This window comes from Acipenser ruthenus, chromosome 17 (assembly GCF_902713425.1).
Source record: "Acipenser ruthenus chromosome 17, fAciRut3.2 maternal haplotype, whole genome shotgun sequence".
Lineage (NCBI taxonomy): Eukaryota > Metazoa > Chordata > Actinopteri > Acipenseriformes > Acipenseridae > Acipenser > Acipenser ruthenus.
Genome location: NC_081205.1, coordinates 21,509,769 through 21,526,186, shown reverse-complemented (window position 1 = coordinate 21,526,186; position 16,418 = coordinate 21,509,769). Strand labels below are relative to the sequence as shown.

Sequence of the window (16,418 nt, the reverse complement as noted above, 5' to 3'; positions counted from 1 at the left end):
CCTAAGGATCTACTTTAAATGAACAAACCATAATAGCAAACAGCAGTCCAGCATATCTCTTCCTGGCTGTAATGACATGTCTCCATTTAGGCAGTGTAATACCCAGCTTAGACTGTCAAAAGCTTAGAAACCCCTCTCCAACGTCAGAGATGGCCATTATTAGCCAAGTCTAGCTATTTGAGGCCTCTACAAATAAGCCAACAACCTATTCAGTACTTAACTGAAACCCAGCAATTATCTTAACTACAGTACCTTGCAACTGGATTAAACTGCAAGCACGTCACAGATTGTACATTGTGCTGGTATTTACATTTACTTCACTTAACAGCTTTTAAAACCAAATTAACCCCCCCTCCATTGTTTGTAAAAAACGGGCTCTGTAAAGACTTGAAAAAAAGCAATTTCCTACTTAAGCTAGAACTAATGGGGGTGTCATCTGAACAGTCAATTCAATATTATTAATATTAAAGAGTGTGAAAAGTTTGCCTGGAATATATTTCTACAGTCTTTACTTGAAACTCAAAACATATTTAAAACAGCGCGGGATAACATTTTGTCGTGCTGGGACAAATATTCGAACATTCAAACGAACATTGTTCAACATGCATTCAAAGGCAAAAAATCCATGTCCGTCTCCGTCACAATTGACAGTTGATAGAAGTTAGAAATACGTATCACAAAATGTTTTGCCTTGCATTTACCACCTTGCCAGAATTTGTGTGACAGTTTCTAAAATGGCTGGTGCAATAACAGTTCTGTCTGATGTGTCGGTGTAACAGGGCCAGGAGCCCTGTACATGAGAAAGGGGCAGGGCAAAGCCAAGCCCTGCTCCTATAAAGTATATTTGTTTTGTATTATTAATAATAATAATAATAATAATAATAATAATAATAATAATAATAATAATAATAATAATAATAATAATAATTATTATTATGTTCTGGCAGAGGCGAGGTCGGCAGCTCATCCTCTGCCAGTAGATTGTGACCGAGGGGTAATGAGATAATTGACAGTTAACCCCTCGGCCATAGTACATAAAAGCCTGCAGCTCTCTACGCTCAGGGTGGGTGTTCGGAGGAGTGAACGAGAGCGAGAGAGGAGGGTAAAGATAAAAATAAGTAGGATCAGTGAAGGCTACTGCCCAGCCTGATCGTACTGTTTAGTGTTGGAGATTTGTTTTTGTTTGAATTTTATTTTTGATCTGTGAGCAGTGTGTTTTTGTTAAACCTTTTATTTTATTTTATTTTGGTTTGTTAAAATAAAACGGCGCAAGCGCCAGTTTGTATCGCAGTACTTGCCTGTTTGTTTTTCTTCCTGTATCTGGCCTGATGTCACCACTCAGCCATCCCTGTCACAGTGGGATTAAGATTAATATATTTGGCAGCTTGGGTCACGTCCATACCTATGTTTATATATACAGTGCTACCCCGTTATAACGCGGTCCGTTATAGTGCAGAATTGGTTATAACACGGTAAGGTTGTGGCTCCCATTTCCCCCATAATGCAATTTGACTCGGGCACGTTGGGTTTTATTGTTGTTTTACATTACCATATTTAAACCCATTTAAATTGAAACTGGGACATATAGTACTTACAAAGCTCCCGTGCTTGTATTGTACAAATGTCCTTGGATTCTGTGTTATTTATTTACAGTTTACAACATTTATTATAAAAAAATATACAATTAAATAAGAGAGGTGTAAACTTTAAACTGGTGGAATAGCCATTTCTATTATACTGCATATATTGTAACGACCCAGGATTTATACTGCTACACGACTTGTCTACGGACCCTGTGTGTGTGTAAGCTGGGAAGTGGTAAGGTTGCCTCAGCCGGGATTGATTGACGTCTGGATGGCGGGGACATGAAAACCCACATCAAACGTGGACAGTTGACAGCTGAGACAAGCTACTGTGTGAATGTGCAAGACTGTTTTGCCTCTTTTCCACTGTACAACCGAGCCGCGCCAGTGCCATACCGAGCCCTCATGGTGCGGTTAAGGAGAGCCTGGATTGTTTTTCCACTGCAGAGGCCGTGCTACAGACATCCCACAAAACGAAAGACAGTTGTCAATAGACCAACGGTACAGCTGTATCTTGTTTGAGGGGCTTAAAAAGAGAACAACGAGAGCCGTAGTTGTATGGTACAGTTGTACAGTATTTTGTTTGACTATATTTTTGTAAATAAGTTTAGAATTGTTTTATTTTCCAAATGTTTCTTTCTTTATATTAATATAATAAAGTTCAAGGATGAAAAATATGGTAGCATTGTGTGTTTTTGAGCATGCGAGTTAAGTGTACTGTACCCACGCTTTATGTCCATTTGGTCGCTAACATTTCTGGAGCAAAACAGGTTTTATGAGTGTGATTCGCCAAATATTTTAGTCTCAATTATTTATGGATTTACAGTATTTTGTTTCAATATAGCCGATACAGAATAAGTAAATAACTAAATAACAGAAATAAATAACAGAAAATGTTTTTGAAGTTCAATCAGCCATTTTATCTTGTTGTGGGCGTTCGTTCCTTTGAAAATGGGCGGGACAGTGATGTGAACCAATCACACGACAGATGGAGACTATTGCCCGGTGGTGTTAGGATGTGTGGGCAAAAGTTAAATCTACTTTTTTCTCCCATGATGAGGTTTTAACCAATCACATGCCAGCATTTCCAAGCACTGGCCTGTGATTGGTTAAAACCAGTGGAACTCAGTTTATCCACGTGCCTCATTGCGTCATTGCATGTGACTAGAATGCATGAATAAGATACAGAAACTAATAATGTAAACCAAATTAGCATTTACTGGAGATGTATGCAATGCAATATATTACAAATAAGAATGTTTTTAAATGAGTTTACTTTTACAGTGTTACTCCTAGCAAAATCAAAATGTGATACACCTCCAACCCTGTTTCCCTAGCTTTTTCTGTTACAAAAAAAATAATAATAAAATATATATAAATAAATAAAACTACTACAAAGCTACAAGATCAGAAGACATTTTATGATGGGAATAAGCTATACAGCCCCTCAGAGCTCACAATTTTCCTATAAACTGTTGTGTGTCTAGCAGCTAGAAATATCACAAGGTATTAGTGCTAATTTATTCCACACATTAATATTAAATAATGGTAGTTAAGTGCTGCTAGTTTTCTGGGATTGAAACAAATAAAATTGGATTATTTATTTATTTTTACTTTAAAACTAAATAAAAAAGCCTGCTGTGTAATTTTAACTTTTCTTACATGGGTTCATAATGAGTCAATTGGAGTATTTTCACAATAAAAGAAAACTGAAGCCCAGTTAATTATTATCAGAAAACCTAGCACTAATCCATACCCGGTTTTGAAAGACTGTCCATGTGTTTTGTTTTCCTCTGGGTTGCCAGTGTGTGGAGAATTCTTTCCACCAACTTACCGCACTTCACAAACACTCCCTGTGGCAAACCTACATTATTTTCAATGTACGAAAACACATAGCAATAAAATACTAATATAAAACAGATTAATTTCATGAAACTGACAGTGAGCTAGTCACAATGCAGTGTTGAAAGAGGCCAAAAACCTGCTCATTTAACAAAACTAGTAAGAAGCCTTCCAATTCTCGATCTATGCTGGTTGCTCATACAACAACTCAGAAGTGGGAAATGTACTCTCATTTTTCATTCTCAAAATGATAAATCTGCTTTCTACTGGCAAACTAAATTAGCAGTTTGTCTTGCCCTGTTATGTCGTTAAAGCAATTATGCACAAAATGTAATTTGCCTTTTTAGTTCCATAGCTTACAAACAGCGAATAACTCAATAAAAAGATACTAAGCTCTGGCTAATACTAGGGCTGCAACAAAGGGGCATTTTGACCTACGAAGGATCGGAAGACATTACCGAAGGAAGGTTTGAACCTTCAATGGTACTAATTTGCATAATTTACTGGCGATGTCACCATAGCTACTTGTTTATATTTGATTGAAAATCCTATTATTTTACAGGTAATCCATATACATGGTATAAAATGTTCACATGTAGTTTAAAAATACATTATATAGATAATTTCAATTAAGAAAAATACAAGTTTATTTACACGTAATTGATGCTGCTTGCGATATATACAGTAAGCTTGCATTGCAGCAGCATCAACTGCAGCGGATATAGACAAAACAAAGCTTTATTTAACAGTCACCGTTCCAAGCAGGTTATCAGTCAGTCACAATTTATTACTACTACGACTACTACGACTACTACTACTAATAATAATAATAATAATAATAATAATAATAATATGAATTTACACTTGTCAAGTGACCTCGGAGATGATATATCAACAGTCACTTGCACAGTTTGCATTCAACTTTGTCTTTGGTCGTCTGGGCATTTAACAAAAAAATCGCAAACAGCAGATGGGTTTTCGAGGCATTTCTTTCAATACAGCTTACGCTATACAACGCTTTGCTGTGGCGATGTAAAATGAAGAAATTAAAGGTTTTCCTCTGGATAACACAAGCTGGAGGGGGGGAGAGGCGGACGGTGCTCAGTTTTCAATATTAAATTTATAAGCATTAGCGTATATTTTGTATGTTTCAAACATATTCTACCATAGCACTTCTCTTACACTGTCTTGTAAACTAGGTATTCAATCCATTTTTTTACTGAAGCACTACAACCGATTTAAAAAACACACTCAAATGAGTCATCTCAACGTTCCCCTTTCCTGCTGTAAAACACAAGGGACTCGAGCTGAATTGCATTAGTCCTGAGCGTCCGACACACATGGGCGTCACCACAATTTCAATGGTGCCCAGGGACTTATTAGTGTATCTTGCCCTTTTACAATACAAGCCCTACTAGGTTCTCTTTGTGGTTACAAGATGAGATCATTGAAGGGTTATAACGGTGCTCAAGGCCATGGAGAAACATAAAGGAAGATGTGAAATGTGAAAGTGCTGGAGTTTGAAACCTATGAGAAAAAGGGAATCTTAAGCAGCAGATGAAATATTTGGTTAAGTATTTGATGAGTTCACGAATAACCTTGAGAAAAGCTAGAGCGCCATAACATGTACTCTACATTCTCAAGAGCTTTCTACATGGCACATTCCAGTCAACTCTTACAAATAATCAACCAGGAAATAGATTTCAGGTTGTTTGTTGTTCATCAAATGTGAAAAAATGTGAAATAAAAATGTGAAAAAAAAAGAAATGTGAACACATTACCATGGCTGAATGAACTGGCTTACAATGTGGTTTTGTAAAAACACAAACATGGTCAAAACAGAATGTACCAACCAAATAAAAAAAAGACTTTCTAAAATCACTTTACTGTATGAAACACCTGCCTGTTGAAGATTAACAATAATGTTCCTTGTGCTTACACAATGATTCCCGTCACCAACTTTATATTTGAACAAAATAATTAAAACGTACTCACAAGCAGACTAAAAATGTGTCTCCTGTAAGGTTGCAAAACGAATGTACATTTTACTCAGCTCTTGTTGAAAAGCTATTATGGTTTCTATCTCTCAATCAGGCAGATTGGACTTTGACAGCTATTAAAAAGCTCTACAATTCAGTCCAATAGTGGGTTTTGCGTAAATGTGCTTACTGTATCCTGGGACTCTATGGAAAGGAGCTTTCTGAATCTGCAACACATAAATTAGTATGTAAAAGACTAACCTGAGGCTATGACCAAACTCAAGGATTTATAATCACTGAAGAAGCTCTCAACTGTGACTGTATTGTGAAAACCACACTGAAAGAGGCGTAGCATGCACACAACTACACAGACACAGAGTGATACATACATTGGTCTTAAAGAGTGTATTACTGTGCTGAAAATTAACAGTAATTCAGGATATAAAAATATTTCAAATACAACACTATAAACTACTGCATCCTCGTGCCTTTACATCTCCTGAATGCAGCTAGACCATTGAACTGCAACATATTAAGTTATTACGCATATGAAGTGTTGCCTTAAAATATCTTCATATTCCAAATTGAAGAATAAATAAAATCAAAGAACCAAAATATATTCAACAGAAGAAAATTGGGACTAGAGATGATATTGCTTCTACTGATAATGGTAATAAAAGATGTAATAACAACATGTTAATAAATGATTTGAACACTCTTTTAAATGATGCAGGGTCTTACAAATATATGCAATCTTCTAGTGAAACTGCATTTCATTCTTCCATAGTAAGTGGTTTATTGACATTTTACAGTGAAAGGCAAATCCTATAGAACAACTGCCACACCCATCAATCTTTAACCCCTGCCTAGGCTTCTATTAAAATACTAACCATTGTATATATCAAGATCAGATTTCAAAATCCCCAGAAATAACCCCTAGATGCTCATGTTCAGTATGTATGTGCGTATCCATCTCTTGCACCATTTTAAGAAACCCCAGAGACTGCACATACAATTGATTGAGGATAATGGTGCATGCCACTATGCCGGGCTTCGAAATTAATATTGGGATGGGCTAATACTGCTTGCATGCTTGTTATTAAAAAGAATATGACATTTCTCAGGCTGAGGAAGGTGTGTTTTCACTCTAATCTTTGCCATAAGATCTTTGCTGTCCACCAGGGATGCACAGCTATGAATCTCATGGTGGTATTCCCTAAAATATCTAATTGTTGTATGACATAATTCTGTACAAGACACTGAATCTATTTAATTAGTAGTGTTGTCTTTTTGCAATATTATTTGTGCTAAATGATGCACAATAATTAAAAGACTATTTAAACTTCTGTTTTGACTTCCAGGCTTTATAGGAATTTGAAAGGGTTGTGTATAACTTCCTACTGCTGCAAACAAGGGTAAGACCATGTTTATTAGCTTAAATACCACACAGTTTCTAGGCCAAATGAGTTTTTGTTTCCCCAGTCTTAATTGAAAATGTAATTTCAGTTGACTTTAATAACAAAGAAATGTGTTTCTCATAACATAACATAACATCTTTATTGACAGGAGAGGATTAGCAATCTATTACAATAAATGAAAATATCTTTGAGCTTACAGAAATGATCCATCAATTCAATTGTTAATTATAATTGGTGCACAATACTTAATGCAGACATTTGAAAGCAAGCACTTAGTGCTTGTGAAAGCAATGGCACTGGCTCCACAAGAGCTTCTCCTTGCAGCTGTGTGATCGCACCTCAATCATGAACTGAAACACTCTGTAAATCAGTCTTGGGCTTCTCTCAAGCAGAGAAAAATTGGGCCAAACTCTGGTGGGCTGAGACCTATTTCACTGTGACCAGGCCTCCAGAGGTCAAAGGCATGAGAGGCTAGTAAATTAGCACCTAAAAAGAGTTTTAACCTTCATTCACCGCACTGTTTCATGACATACAGACAGAAGAATATGATGAATGGCAGTTTAGGGTACTCACTACAGTATTATGAAACAAATGATTGCTACTGTATTCCTCAAGGGGATTGTCATATTTTACATTGCTACACTTTCTAGGGAATGGGAAGCATTAGTACCATTTGTTTTCCCCGTTACATGAAACCACTTTGGATCATGGATTTTCTGTAAAAGACGTTTAAAAACGGCAGTTTTGGTCTGTATCAAATTTTACATGGCTTTACATATTCGACATGTCATGAGATCCAGACCAGGTCAAAAGAAGAAAAAAAAAAAGTGTTGTGGAATTGCAGTTAGGGTTGTTTATAATGTTACTGATCCACTTTCCATTTGCCTTGTAATTGAAGATAGCACTCTGGGGTCCAATCAGAATCCCTTCCAATGATGCAGTATTCTCCCCATACAGCTAAATTAATACAAAGCACAAGGTTAAGCTTGCTTGACTATTAGGACTAGCTACTGGACTGTTTCTCCGCAGCAGTACAGACATAATTCCAGCAGTAAGACCTCACCCCCTTACAGCAATAAAGATGTTGACCTAATGCTTCACCCACCCCCTCTCAGCTGTGTTTTCAAGACAGTACTGTCATTTATCATTTACTGCCTTTGCTTTTTTTAAAAATAAAAAGAATGGACATGGGCTTAATATTGGAAAGCAAGTTAGATACAATGACTTTGGATTATTTTATCCTGAAAAACCAACCATGCATGAAGTGGTTACAGTGTATTGTCCCACACATTGAGACAACCTTTATAAAATTAATAATGCAGGCCAGAGGTACAGTATACATTAGTACAAGTAGTGTAATTTTACATTCACTGTTCAGTGCAAAACGCAGCTCCCTGTTTCAGATGTCTGACACTATTCTTGTCAAAACAGAATTTGCACTTCACTGGGGATATAAGCAGGAGTTTACTTGTAGTTGTAGTTGTAGTCGTAGTAGTCATAGTCGCACAAACTGCCAAATTAATAATATAATTAATTGCAGTCATACTTCCTTTCTTCAAAACAATGTATTTTTACAAGGAATCAAGATGTGTCTAGTCTCATGCGTTGCCAAAATTACCCTCCTAAATTATACAGCTGATATTGCATCTGTTCCAGCCAGCATTTCTTTTTGATAGTCAGTTGTTACTGCACCGCAAACGTTTGCAGCTACATTTCTGGCGACTACTCCGAGTCCTACACAATAAGACACTTGCTTCCACAATATCCAGGTTAGAAGTATTTTGTTTCAAATTTACACTGTGGAAACAACCACGACCCTCTTGGATTTCAGGCGATTGAGTGATTTCGGTCGCTGGAATTTTCCACTTTCCCCCCTCTCACGCCAGTAGTCCAAGTTTTTACCCTTTGCTGCCACCAATAGTTCTGACAAAGCAATGTATTTTTCGTCCGAATACCGAATGCCCTTAATATTGATTGTCTCCGTCACAATGGACATAAAATTGTACTTAATTCCACCAAACATATTAAAAAGGCAACATATAGCTTTGACAAAATTGCAGAGCTCGACCAAATAGCAACACAAAGAAAATCCTTGCTAGATTAACCAACACAATACATATTAACAACACCGACACAACTGAAATAAATAAATAAACATTTGGTATTTATTAAATAGTGACGATTTTCACCATTTGGAATTTATGAATTGCAAAATGTTATATGCCGTAGAAATTCGATGACATGCCCGTGCCTGGCATATATTCGCCAGTAAAACGCAAATTGTATGACTACATCACTTCAATTAAAAGTGTGTGGCTAGATACATAATCATTAGCATGGAGTGCTTTTTAAAATGATTGTTACAATTAATTAAATGTATGGCATACAGAGGCTGTCAGTTATGTTTTTCTTTTAATAAAATGTGCGATTGCTTGCAGATTATGCAATATACAGTTGACCTACACGTACAGTAGCTTTTTTTCCCGTTTCAACCCGTACAAAGCGGCATGGATCAGGCAAGCATAGGCACAACAGCAAGAGACAATTCAGACTTACTACTACGTTGATTATATATTATATATATATATATATATATATATATATATATATATATATATATATATATATATATAAAGCCGACGTCAATCACCATTGTGAAGAGTGCACTGATAAACGTCAAAGGTTTGCCAGTTTCACAAGAAATTGTCTACACCAGTGCCAAAAAACTGTTAACGTAAGAGAAGCTTTAAAATATATCCGATTCTCATGTACTGTGTTTGAATGTGTTACTGTAGCACTCTGCAGAAGAATGTAAACTCTGTATGGAATTTTGAATATTTGGGTAACGCACCCTCATCATATTGTGACGTTCGGTCCAATAAAAGTTGTTTTAGGGAAGACACGGAACACAGTGAATGCGCACCCTACCTTGGATTTTTCAATGTATTTTCTTTCTTGTTGAGCACTCCGGGTACACAGTTTGTGAGTTCGGTCCAATCGGCATGCAATCCACAGCTCCAGCCGGTAGAGAACCGGGAAAAAAGCCAGGTCTCTTTCCTGTTCGGCCGGTAACAGGTACACTTCTTCTGCCCAGGTCTGCAATCGCAAGGCACCTCCAATCTCACATTCTGCACCAGGTGTCTTCCAAAGGTGGTCCCTCCGGTTTTCTGGATGTGGAGAAAAACTATCACGTCTTCCCCCTTGATTTCGAAATCAACAGAGCGCTCCAGGTCCCTGATCGGAAAATAGTACTTCTTTACATAGTGTGGATCCGGGGTCGGGAAGATATCCAAATCTTCTTGAATAAGGTACCGGTGCGGGGACCCGAAGTTCATCATCCCCGGTCCCACGTACTGGTACAATATTAACATGAAACAGATGGATCCGAGCACGATCAAAACAAATTTACTGGTCCTCTCAACCATGTTCCGTCCAATGCGCTTCATATGTTAACATCTCCCAGTTAACTGGTGTGGGGAGTTTGTATCAAATGCTACGGCTCCGCTTCCCATACAAAAAATGAAAGGTCATAGAATCAGAAATGTAAAGTTGTGGTCTTCATACATTGTATCCCTTCACAGCGTAGACTGAGGCAAAACCGACCAACCCAGATTCCAGTGACTGAAACTGATTAATGCTTGACTGCTTTCTCCCCTTTCTTCTTAACTACTGTAAACTGCGGTGTTTAAAGTCCTTCCTCCAAACCACCTCATGATGATCTGAGCCCAGCATGCACAGCGACACCCACTTTTTCAATACAAAAAACATGAGAAAGAAAAGATCCCAAAACATGTTTAATACGTTGGTTGGTATGTGCCGCCCGCACCAAAAACTGTGACAGATCTCAATGCATTCTTTCTATGCAGTTGTTATGATTTGTTGCCCAAGCTATTTAGAAAATGTGTTAATGTCTTGTCTGTAGGTTTATACAGTTAAAAAAAAAAAACACTAAGAAAACAACTTAAATTATATACAAGTTTAAGCTTACAAACTACAACAAAAAAGAGCAATGTAAAGTCTTATAGGTTCACGTACAAGGAAGAATAGTCTAAAGCAGAGTCAGCATTACAACTTTTTTTTTTATTTTTATTTTTTTATGAGATCCATGCATGCATGCCAATTGAATTCCATCACCCAGGGAAATAAATATATAACCAGAAATATTCAAGACATTTCTCTGGATGGTTTCTGATACCACATGACTTGGCCATTCCAACATCTTGTAGACTTCAAGGTGTGGTCCAGCTAAAGGAAGTGCTTATTCTTTGGGACAGCCTTCTTCACAAAAAACAGAGAGTAGTATTAGCAATATATTGTAGTAAGATACACTGGCTCAGCCCATCAGTCAACAATAGAGCTGCAATTATTGGGCAAAATCCAGTATCTTGAAAACAGCAGTATACTGTACAACAACAATGAACGCTATTGTTTAAGTAATACAATATGTTTTCAAAGCTATTTAAAATGTGTATTGATTCCTCAAACCCCTATATGAAGCATACACAGTTTAACTGTAATTCCTGTAAATGCTGACATGTCTTTATGACACTAATTGGTGTGTCAGAATTTAAACGGTGCCCTAGGTCTTAAACTTAAATATTCACCGTACAAGCCCTGCACGGTTCTCTTAATGCTTTTTAAAGATGAGCTAATGGAAGGTTGAAAACAGGTCCTGAGGGTGAAGTATATAAGTTGGGGGATGAAGTTTGCTTGCATACTTATATAAGGCTTCACAGAAAGGTGATGATTTCCAGTTAGAGGTGCTGTCCTTCAATGAACTCTCAGAACAAGGCCCTCCTCTGCTCTCAACATCTCAACATTTTAGCTAGCTGCTCCTGGAAAAATAAGCTGCAGCTGTATTTAGCATTATTGCTGTATTTTATGACAAATCAGTCTGCCATTACTTTCATTGGGATTCTATTTAAGTATGTTAAATTCTTAACTGTCCGTGGCAGACCTGAGACAAATATAGTTGTATTTGATATTTTATTTGTAACACCAGCTATTTCAAATAGTTGAAATATTTACATATACACCCAGGTGGACGCAGGTGGACGCCGTCCGCTCACTCTTTTGGAAGGGTGGACTGAGTCCACCCACTATTTTTGGTGAAACGCCATTTTTTACACTACATCAACACTCTCCCCAATACTTTTGTTTTTTTTTGCGTCTGCGAAACAGCAACTCGAGTTGTACTGAAATTGACAAACGGCAACTGAATCTGACGTGACAACTGATTGAGGGCGATTGAATTTATTTATTTATTTTTTAAAGAATGTTATCACATAATAATAACATGTGTTGATTGAGTTCCACATTTCTAAAATAAACTAAGTGAAAACACCGTGTAACAATTATTATTTTTTTTTTTGGTTCCTGGGTAGTAAGTGTTATTTCCTAATTTTTTATGCCTCAAAAGTATAGAAAATGGCTATTATTCCCCACAAACTTTGCTTTTGTGACCAGGACAGTGATATTTTGAAATGTACCTATTTTCCAGAACATTCCAGATAGATTCAGTGCTGAGTAAACTTGGAGTAACTTCTAGAACTTTCTAGAACTTTCCAGTAATATAAATAGTAGTATAAATACAGGGGCCTTAAGCCCACCAGTTCAGTTTAGTTCCAGCTGCCTAAGTGGATATATATCTGCATTTTTCTGAGATGGCATCAAGAGGCTGCAAGCATCCGGCAGACACATTTTGAGACTTCAAAATGGTGGCATTCCTGATGGGTCTCCAAGGCAGTTTTACCAAGTTTCCCTGCTATCTTTGCCTTTGGGACAGCAGGGACACCAAGGCACACTACCACAGGCGGGACTGACCACAGCGGACCGAGTTCTCTGTGGGGAGGAACAACGTCAAGTGGGAGCCACTGGTGGACCCCCGGAAGGTGCTGCACATCAAATTGGGCCTTATGAAACAATTTGTCAGAGCTCTAGATAAGGAGTCGGCAGCCTTCAAGTACCTTCAAGACTTCTTCCCTAAGCTGTCTGAGGCAAAGGTCAAAGCCGGTGTCTTCGTCGGACCACAGATAAAGAAGATCCTGGAGTGCAATGAATTCCCCAAGAAGCTCACTAGTAAGGAGAAAGTGGCTTGGAACAGCTTTGTCACAGTGGTTCGGGGCTTCCTGGGCAATCACAAGGCCGAAAACTATGTGGAGCTGGTTGAGACTTTGGTGAAGAACTACGGCACAATGGGCTGTAGGATGTCCCTCAAAGTCCATATCCTTGATGCTCATCTTGATAAATTCAAGGAGAACATGGGAGCGTACTCGGAGGAGCAAGGCGAGCGCTTCCACCAGGATATACTGGACTTTGAACGCCGCTACCAAGGACAGTATAACGAGAACATGATGGGAGACTACATTTGGGGGCTGATTCGTGAAAGTGATTTACAGTATAATCGTAAATCTCGAAAAACTACTCACTTCTAAATCTTTTGTAGTCATTTTTGTATTACTTTAGTATAAATACATGTTAATTTGGATTCATATGTTGTTTTTTTCTGACTTTATGTGAACAAAAAGACACAAATTTCGCCCGTTTTCTCATTGGAAATAGGTAAATTTCAAAATATCACTTTCCTGGTCACAAAAGCAAAGTTTGTGGGGAATAATAGCCATTTTCTATACTTTTGAGGCATAAGCAATTAGGAAATAACACTTACTACCCAGGAACAAAAATTGTGTTACATAGTGAAATTAGTAAAACAATTGATCTTGTTTTTTTTCCCTTCCAAAAATGACAAACACTATCTAAACAGATTCGGTGAAAATTAGCATTTGCTCCAAACAGGCACTGCCTCCCTGCGTTCCTAGCAAGGTCTCTCGATATGCTGAAAATAATTGTGAAAGGGCGTAATACAAAGCGAAATTTGTTTTAGGCCCTATAGCATATCAGTGTTTACAAAGACACTGCACATTTGTTTTACTATACAAATTGTCGTGTTGTTGTTTTTTTTTTATTTGTGACTTGCTATTTTGTCCGATTTTAATTTTTTTCTTTTTTTTTCTTTTTTTTTAAATTGTATGCATACAACTTAATACGATGGCTTTGTGCTTTATTGTGTGTTGTATAGGTATAATTCGCAGTATATTTTGGTAGGCTCCAGGTTTTTTTTTTTTTTTTTTGGTTCTTTGATATTAATTTATTTTTTGTGTACTTCTAGGGTGTTTTGTATTATTATTATTAATATTATTATTTGCTAAAAGTGTTTATTTTCGGAAATTAAAAAGAAACAGCACTCAAATAAAGTAGGCTACAGTAACTTTCGGTTTCTATAAAATAAAAGCATTTAGAGTCTCACTTGAACAGCGCATACACCATCAACATATTACATGTAGGTTTAATGTTAGACTAATAGATATAATATAACTTAATAGTAGATGTCTTGTGCACCTTTAAGATTCAGGTAGTGCAGAAGTGCAGTATGGTCCCATTAGATAGACTATAGACAGAGCTCTTCAGCGCGGCAGCAGATGGTGATTGAGGAGCTGAATCAGTGTTGAATCTCGCTGTCGAGAAACAAAATGCGAGAAAGCTGGCTGCCCTTCACGTCACCCCAACACCAGTGATGTGGATTTATTTAATTTGTGATCTTTTATTATGTTTAGAAAGGCATTAGGTATTGTAATGAGTGCTGTTGTGTGTTTTTAACCTCTGTACACATTTTGCTCTTTTTACATTTTAAGCCAGTGTTATTTAAATTGAATGATTAAAACATCGAATTTTATTTTTTAAGGCAGAACCCCCCTCGATTTTGTATCAGTTAAAATCCAGTTTAAAACTATTGTCTAATCCTAAAAAAAAATGTAAACATTATACCAGACATTTAGTGTATGCAAAATACAACTTATTTTAAATGTTTAAAAAAATTTTGGGGGACCAGGAGATGTGAATAGTCCGATTATTTTCCCAAATGGTTTCATGTGGTGAGAGAGTGAGTTTCTTTTTCTTTATTCCGGGCTGGGAAACTCCCAGAGAAAATCTACCTAACAGTGACAGCATATGTTCCACTATTAATTCGAATTATTATACTGCTTATCGGTAGTTTAAAACTTAGTTCCAATCGCCACATAATATCATTATTTAAACCTATAGAGTCCACTCACTATTTTCTGTAGGAGTCTAACCCTGCTCACCCCTCGTTATATCGCCCCTCGCTATACTGCGGATTCGGATATATCGCGGTCCTGGAGTTGGCTCCCCCTTTTTTACAGAGTATCTGCGCATGCCTTAGCTGCACTATACACAGACAATTTCACTTAGAATTGCAGTTCGTTTTATTTTGTACTGCACACCACAAACACAAATATACAGAACAATTAAAAGCAAAGCATTAATATCATACTTTATCATATACACACGCATTGCACAATAACACAAAGCAAATTAAGTACCTACTTGCTGAAGCGGTTTTTTAAGCAATGCACAAGCAACAGAACAGAAAATAGGAGGCACTTTTTTACACAGAGAATTGTGAGGGTCTGGAACCAACTCCCCAGTAATGTTGTTGAAGCTGACACCCTGGGATCCTTCAAGAAGCTGCTTGATGAGATTCTGGGATCAGTAAGCTACTATCAACCAAACGAGCAAGATGGGCTGAATGGCCTCCTCTCGTTTGTAAAATTTCTTATGTTCGAGTTGTTATGTTCTTAAAAGTCACAGGGCAGTGACGTCAGCTCCCTAGCAACAAGTGGCTTTTTACAAGCCTCCTATGTTGTGAATGGGTGAATTTGAAAAAGGAGAAAAAGATTAATGAAATTAATTGGAGACTTAAGTTGATGAGAAGCAGTTACCCTTCGCAGTATTAATTAAAACGGTGTGCTGCTTTTTATACGAAAAATGAGAAAAGGCGTGTTGCGTAGATGATTTATACCGGACCCTGACGCCCACGATAAATCGAGGGAGTGGTTGGACAGTATTTGTTATTCGCCTATTTGTTTTTCTATGGGTCTCTCGCTATATCGCGGCCCTCGCTATATAACAGATTTATATTGGACCCGACACCAGCGACATATCGAGTGTGTGATGTATGTGCTCTGATAAATCAATTTTTTAAATATTCAAATGTTAATTGCACAAAGTCAATTATTATATGAAAATATTTTTAAAAATTGCAGAAATCAAATACTATTTGAAAATATTTAAATATATGCAAGTTATTTGAATATATATATATATATATATATATATATATATATATATATATGTGTATATATATATATATATATATATATATATATATATATATATATATATATATATATGAGAAGGATTTCTATCGAGGAAAATGCTAAACATGTTCAATTCAATAACTTCAAAACAGGCCATTAAACCAGTGGCTAAAGATATTTCATTGTTTTCAAATATTTACCCACTGAAATAAAATATTCAAATATTTCAATTTATCAAATTAAATCTAATTGAAATAGAGCAGCTTCCAAAAGATAATTGTGTGGTTAACAAGGACAAGGCTTAACCTGCTTAGAATGCAGGATAATAATTAGGCTGCTGTTTGTTACAGTTACATATTTATGGAGAGTTTAAAGTATTTCAACGTATTTCAACTATTTACTCATATTTAAATATTTATA

General features: G+C 36.8%; 1 protein-coding gene across 1 annotated transcript in view; it reads right to left on the bottom strand.

Moving 5' to 3' along the window:
- LOC117423570 (heparan-sulfate 6-O-sulfotransferase 1-like) overlaps window positions 1–10,557 on the bottom strand; it is a 132,356-nt gene extending 121,799 nt beyond the window's left edge. The window contains exon 1 of the mRNA XM_034039571.3: window positions 9,751–10,557. Within this exon, the coding sequence (XP_033895462.2) occupies window positions 9,751–10,268 (518 nt within the window). The 5' untranslated portion in view covers window positions 10,269–10,557. The remainder of the gene's footprint in view (window positions 1–9,750) is intronic.
- Window positions 10,558–16,418: the final 5,861 nt, after the last annotated feature.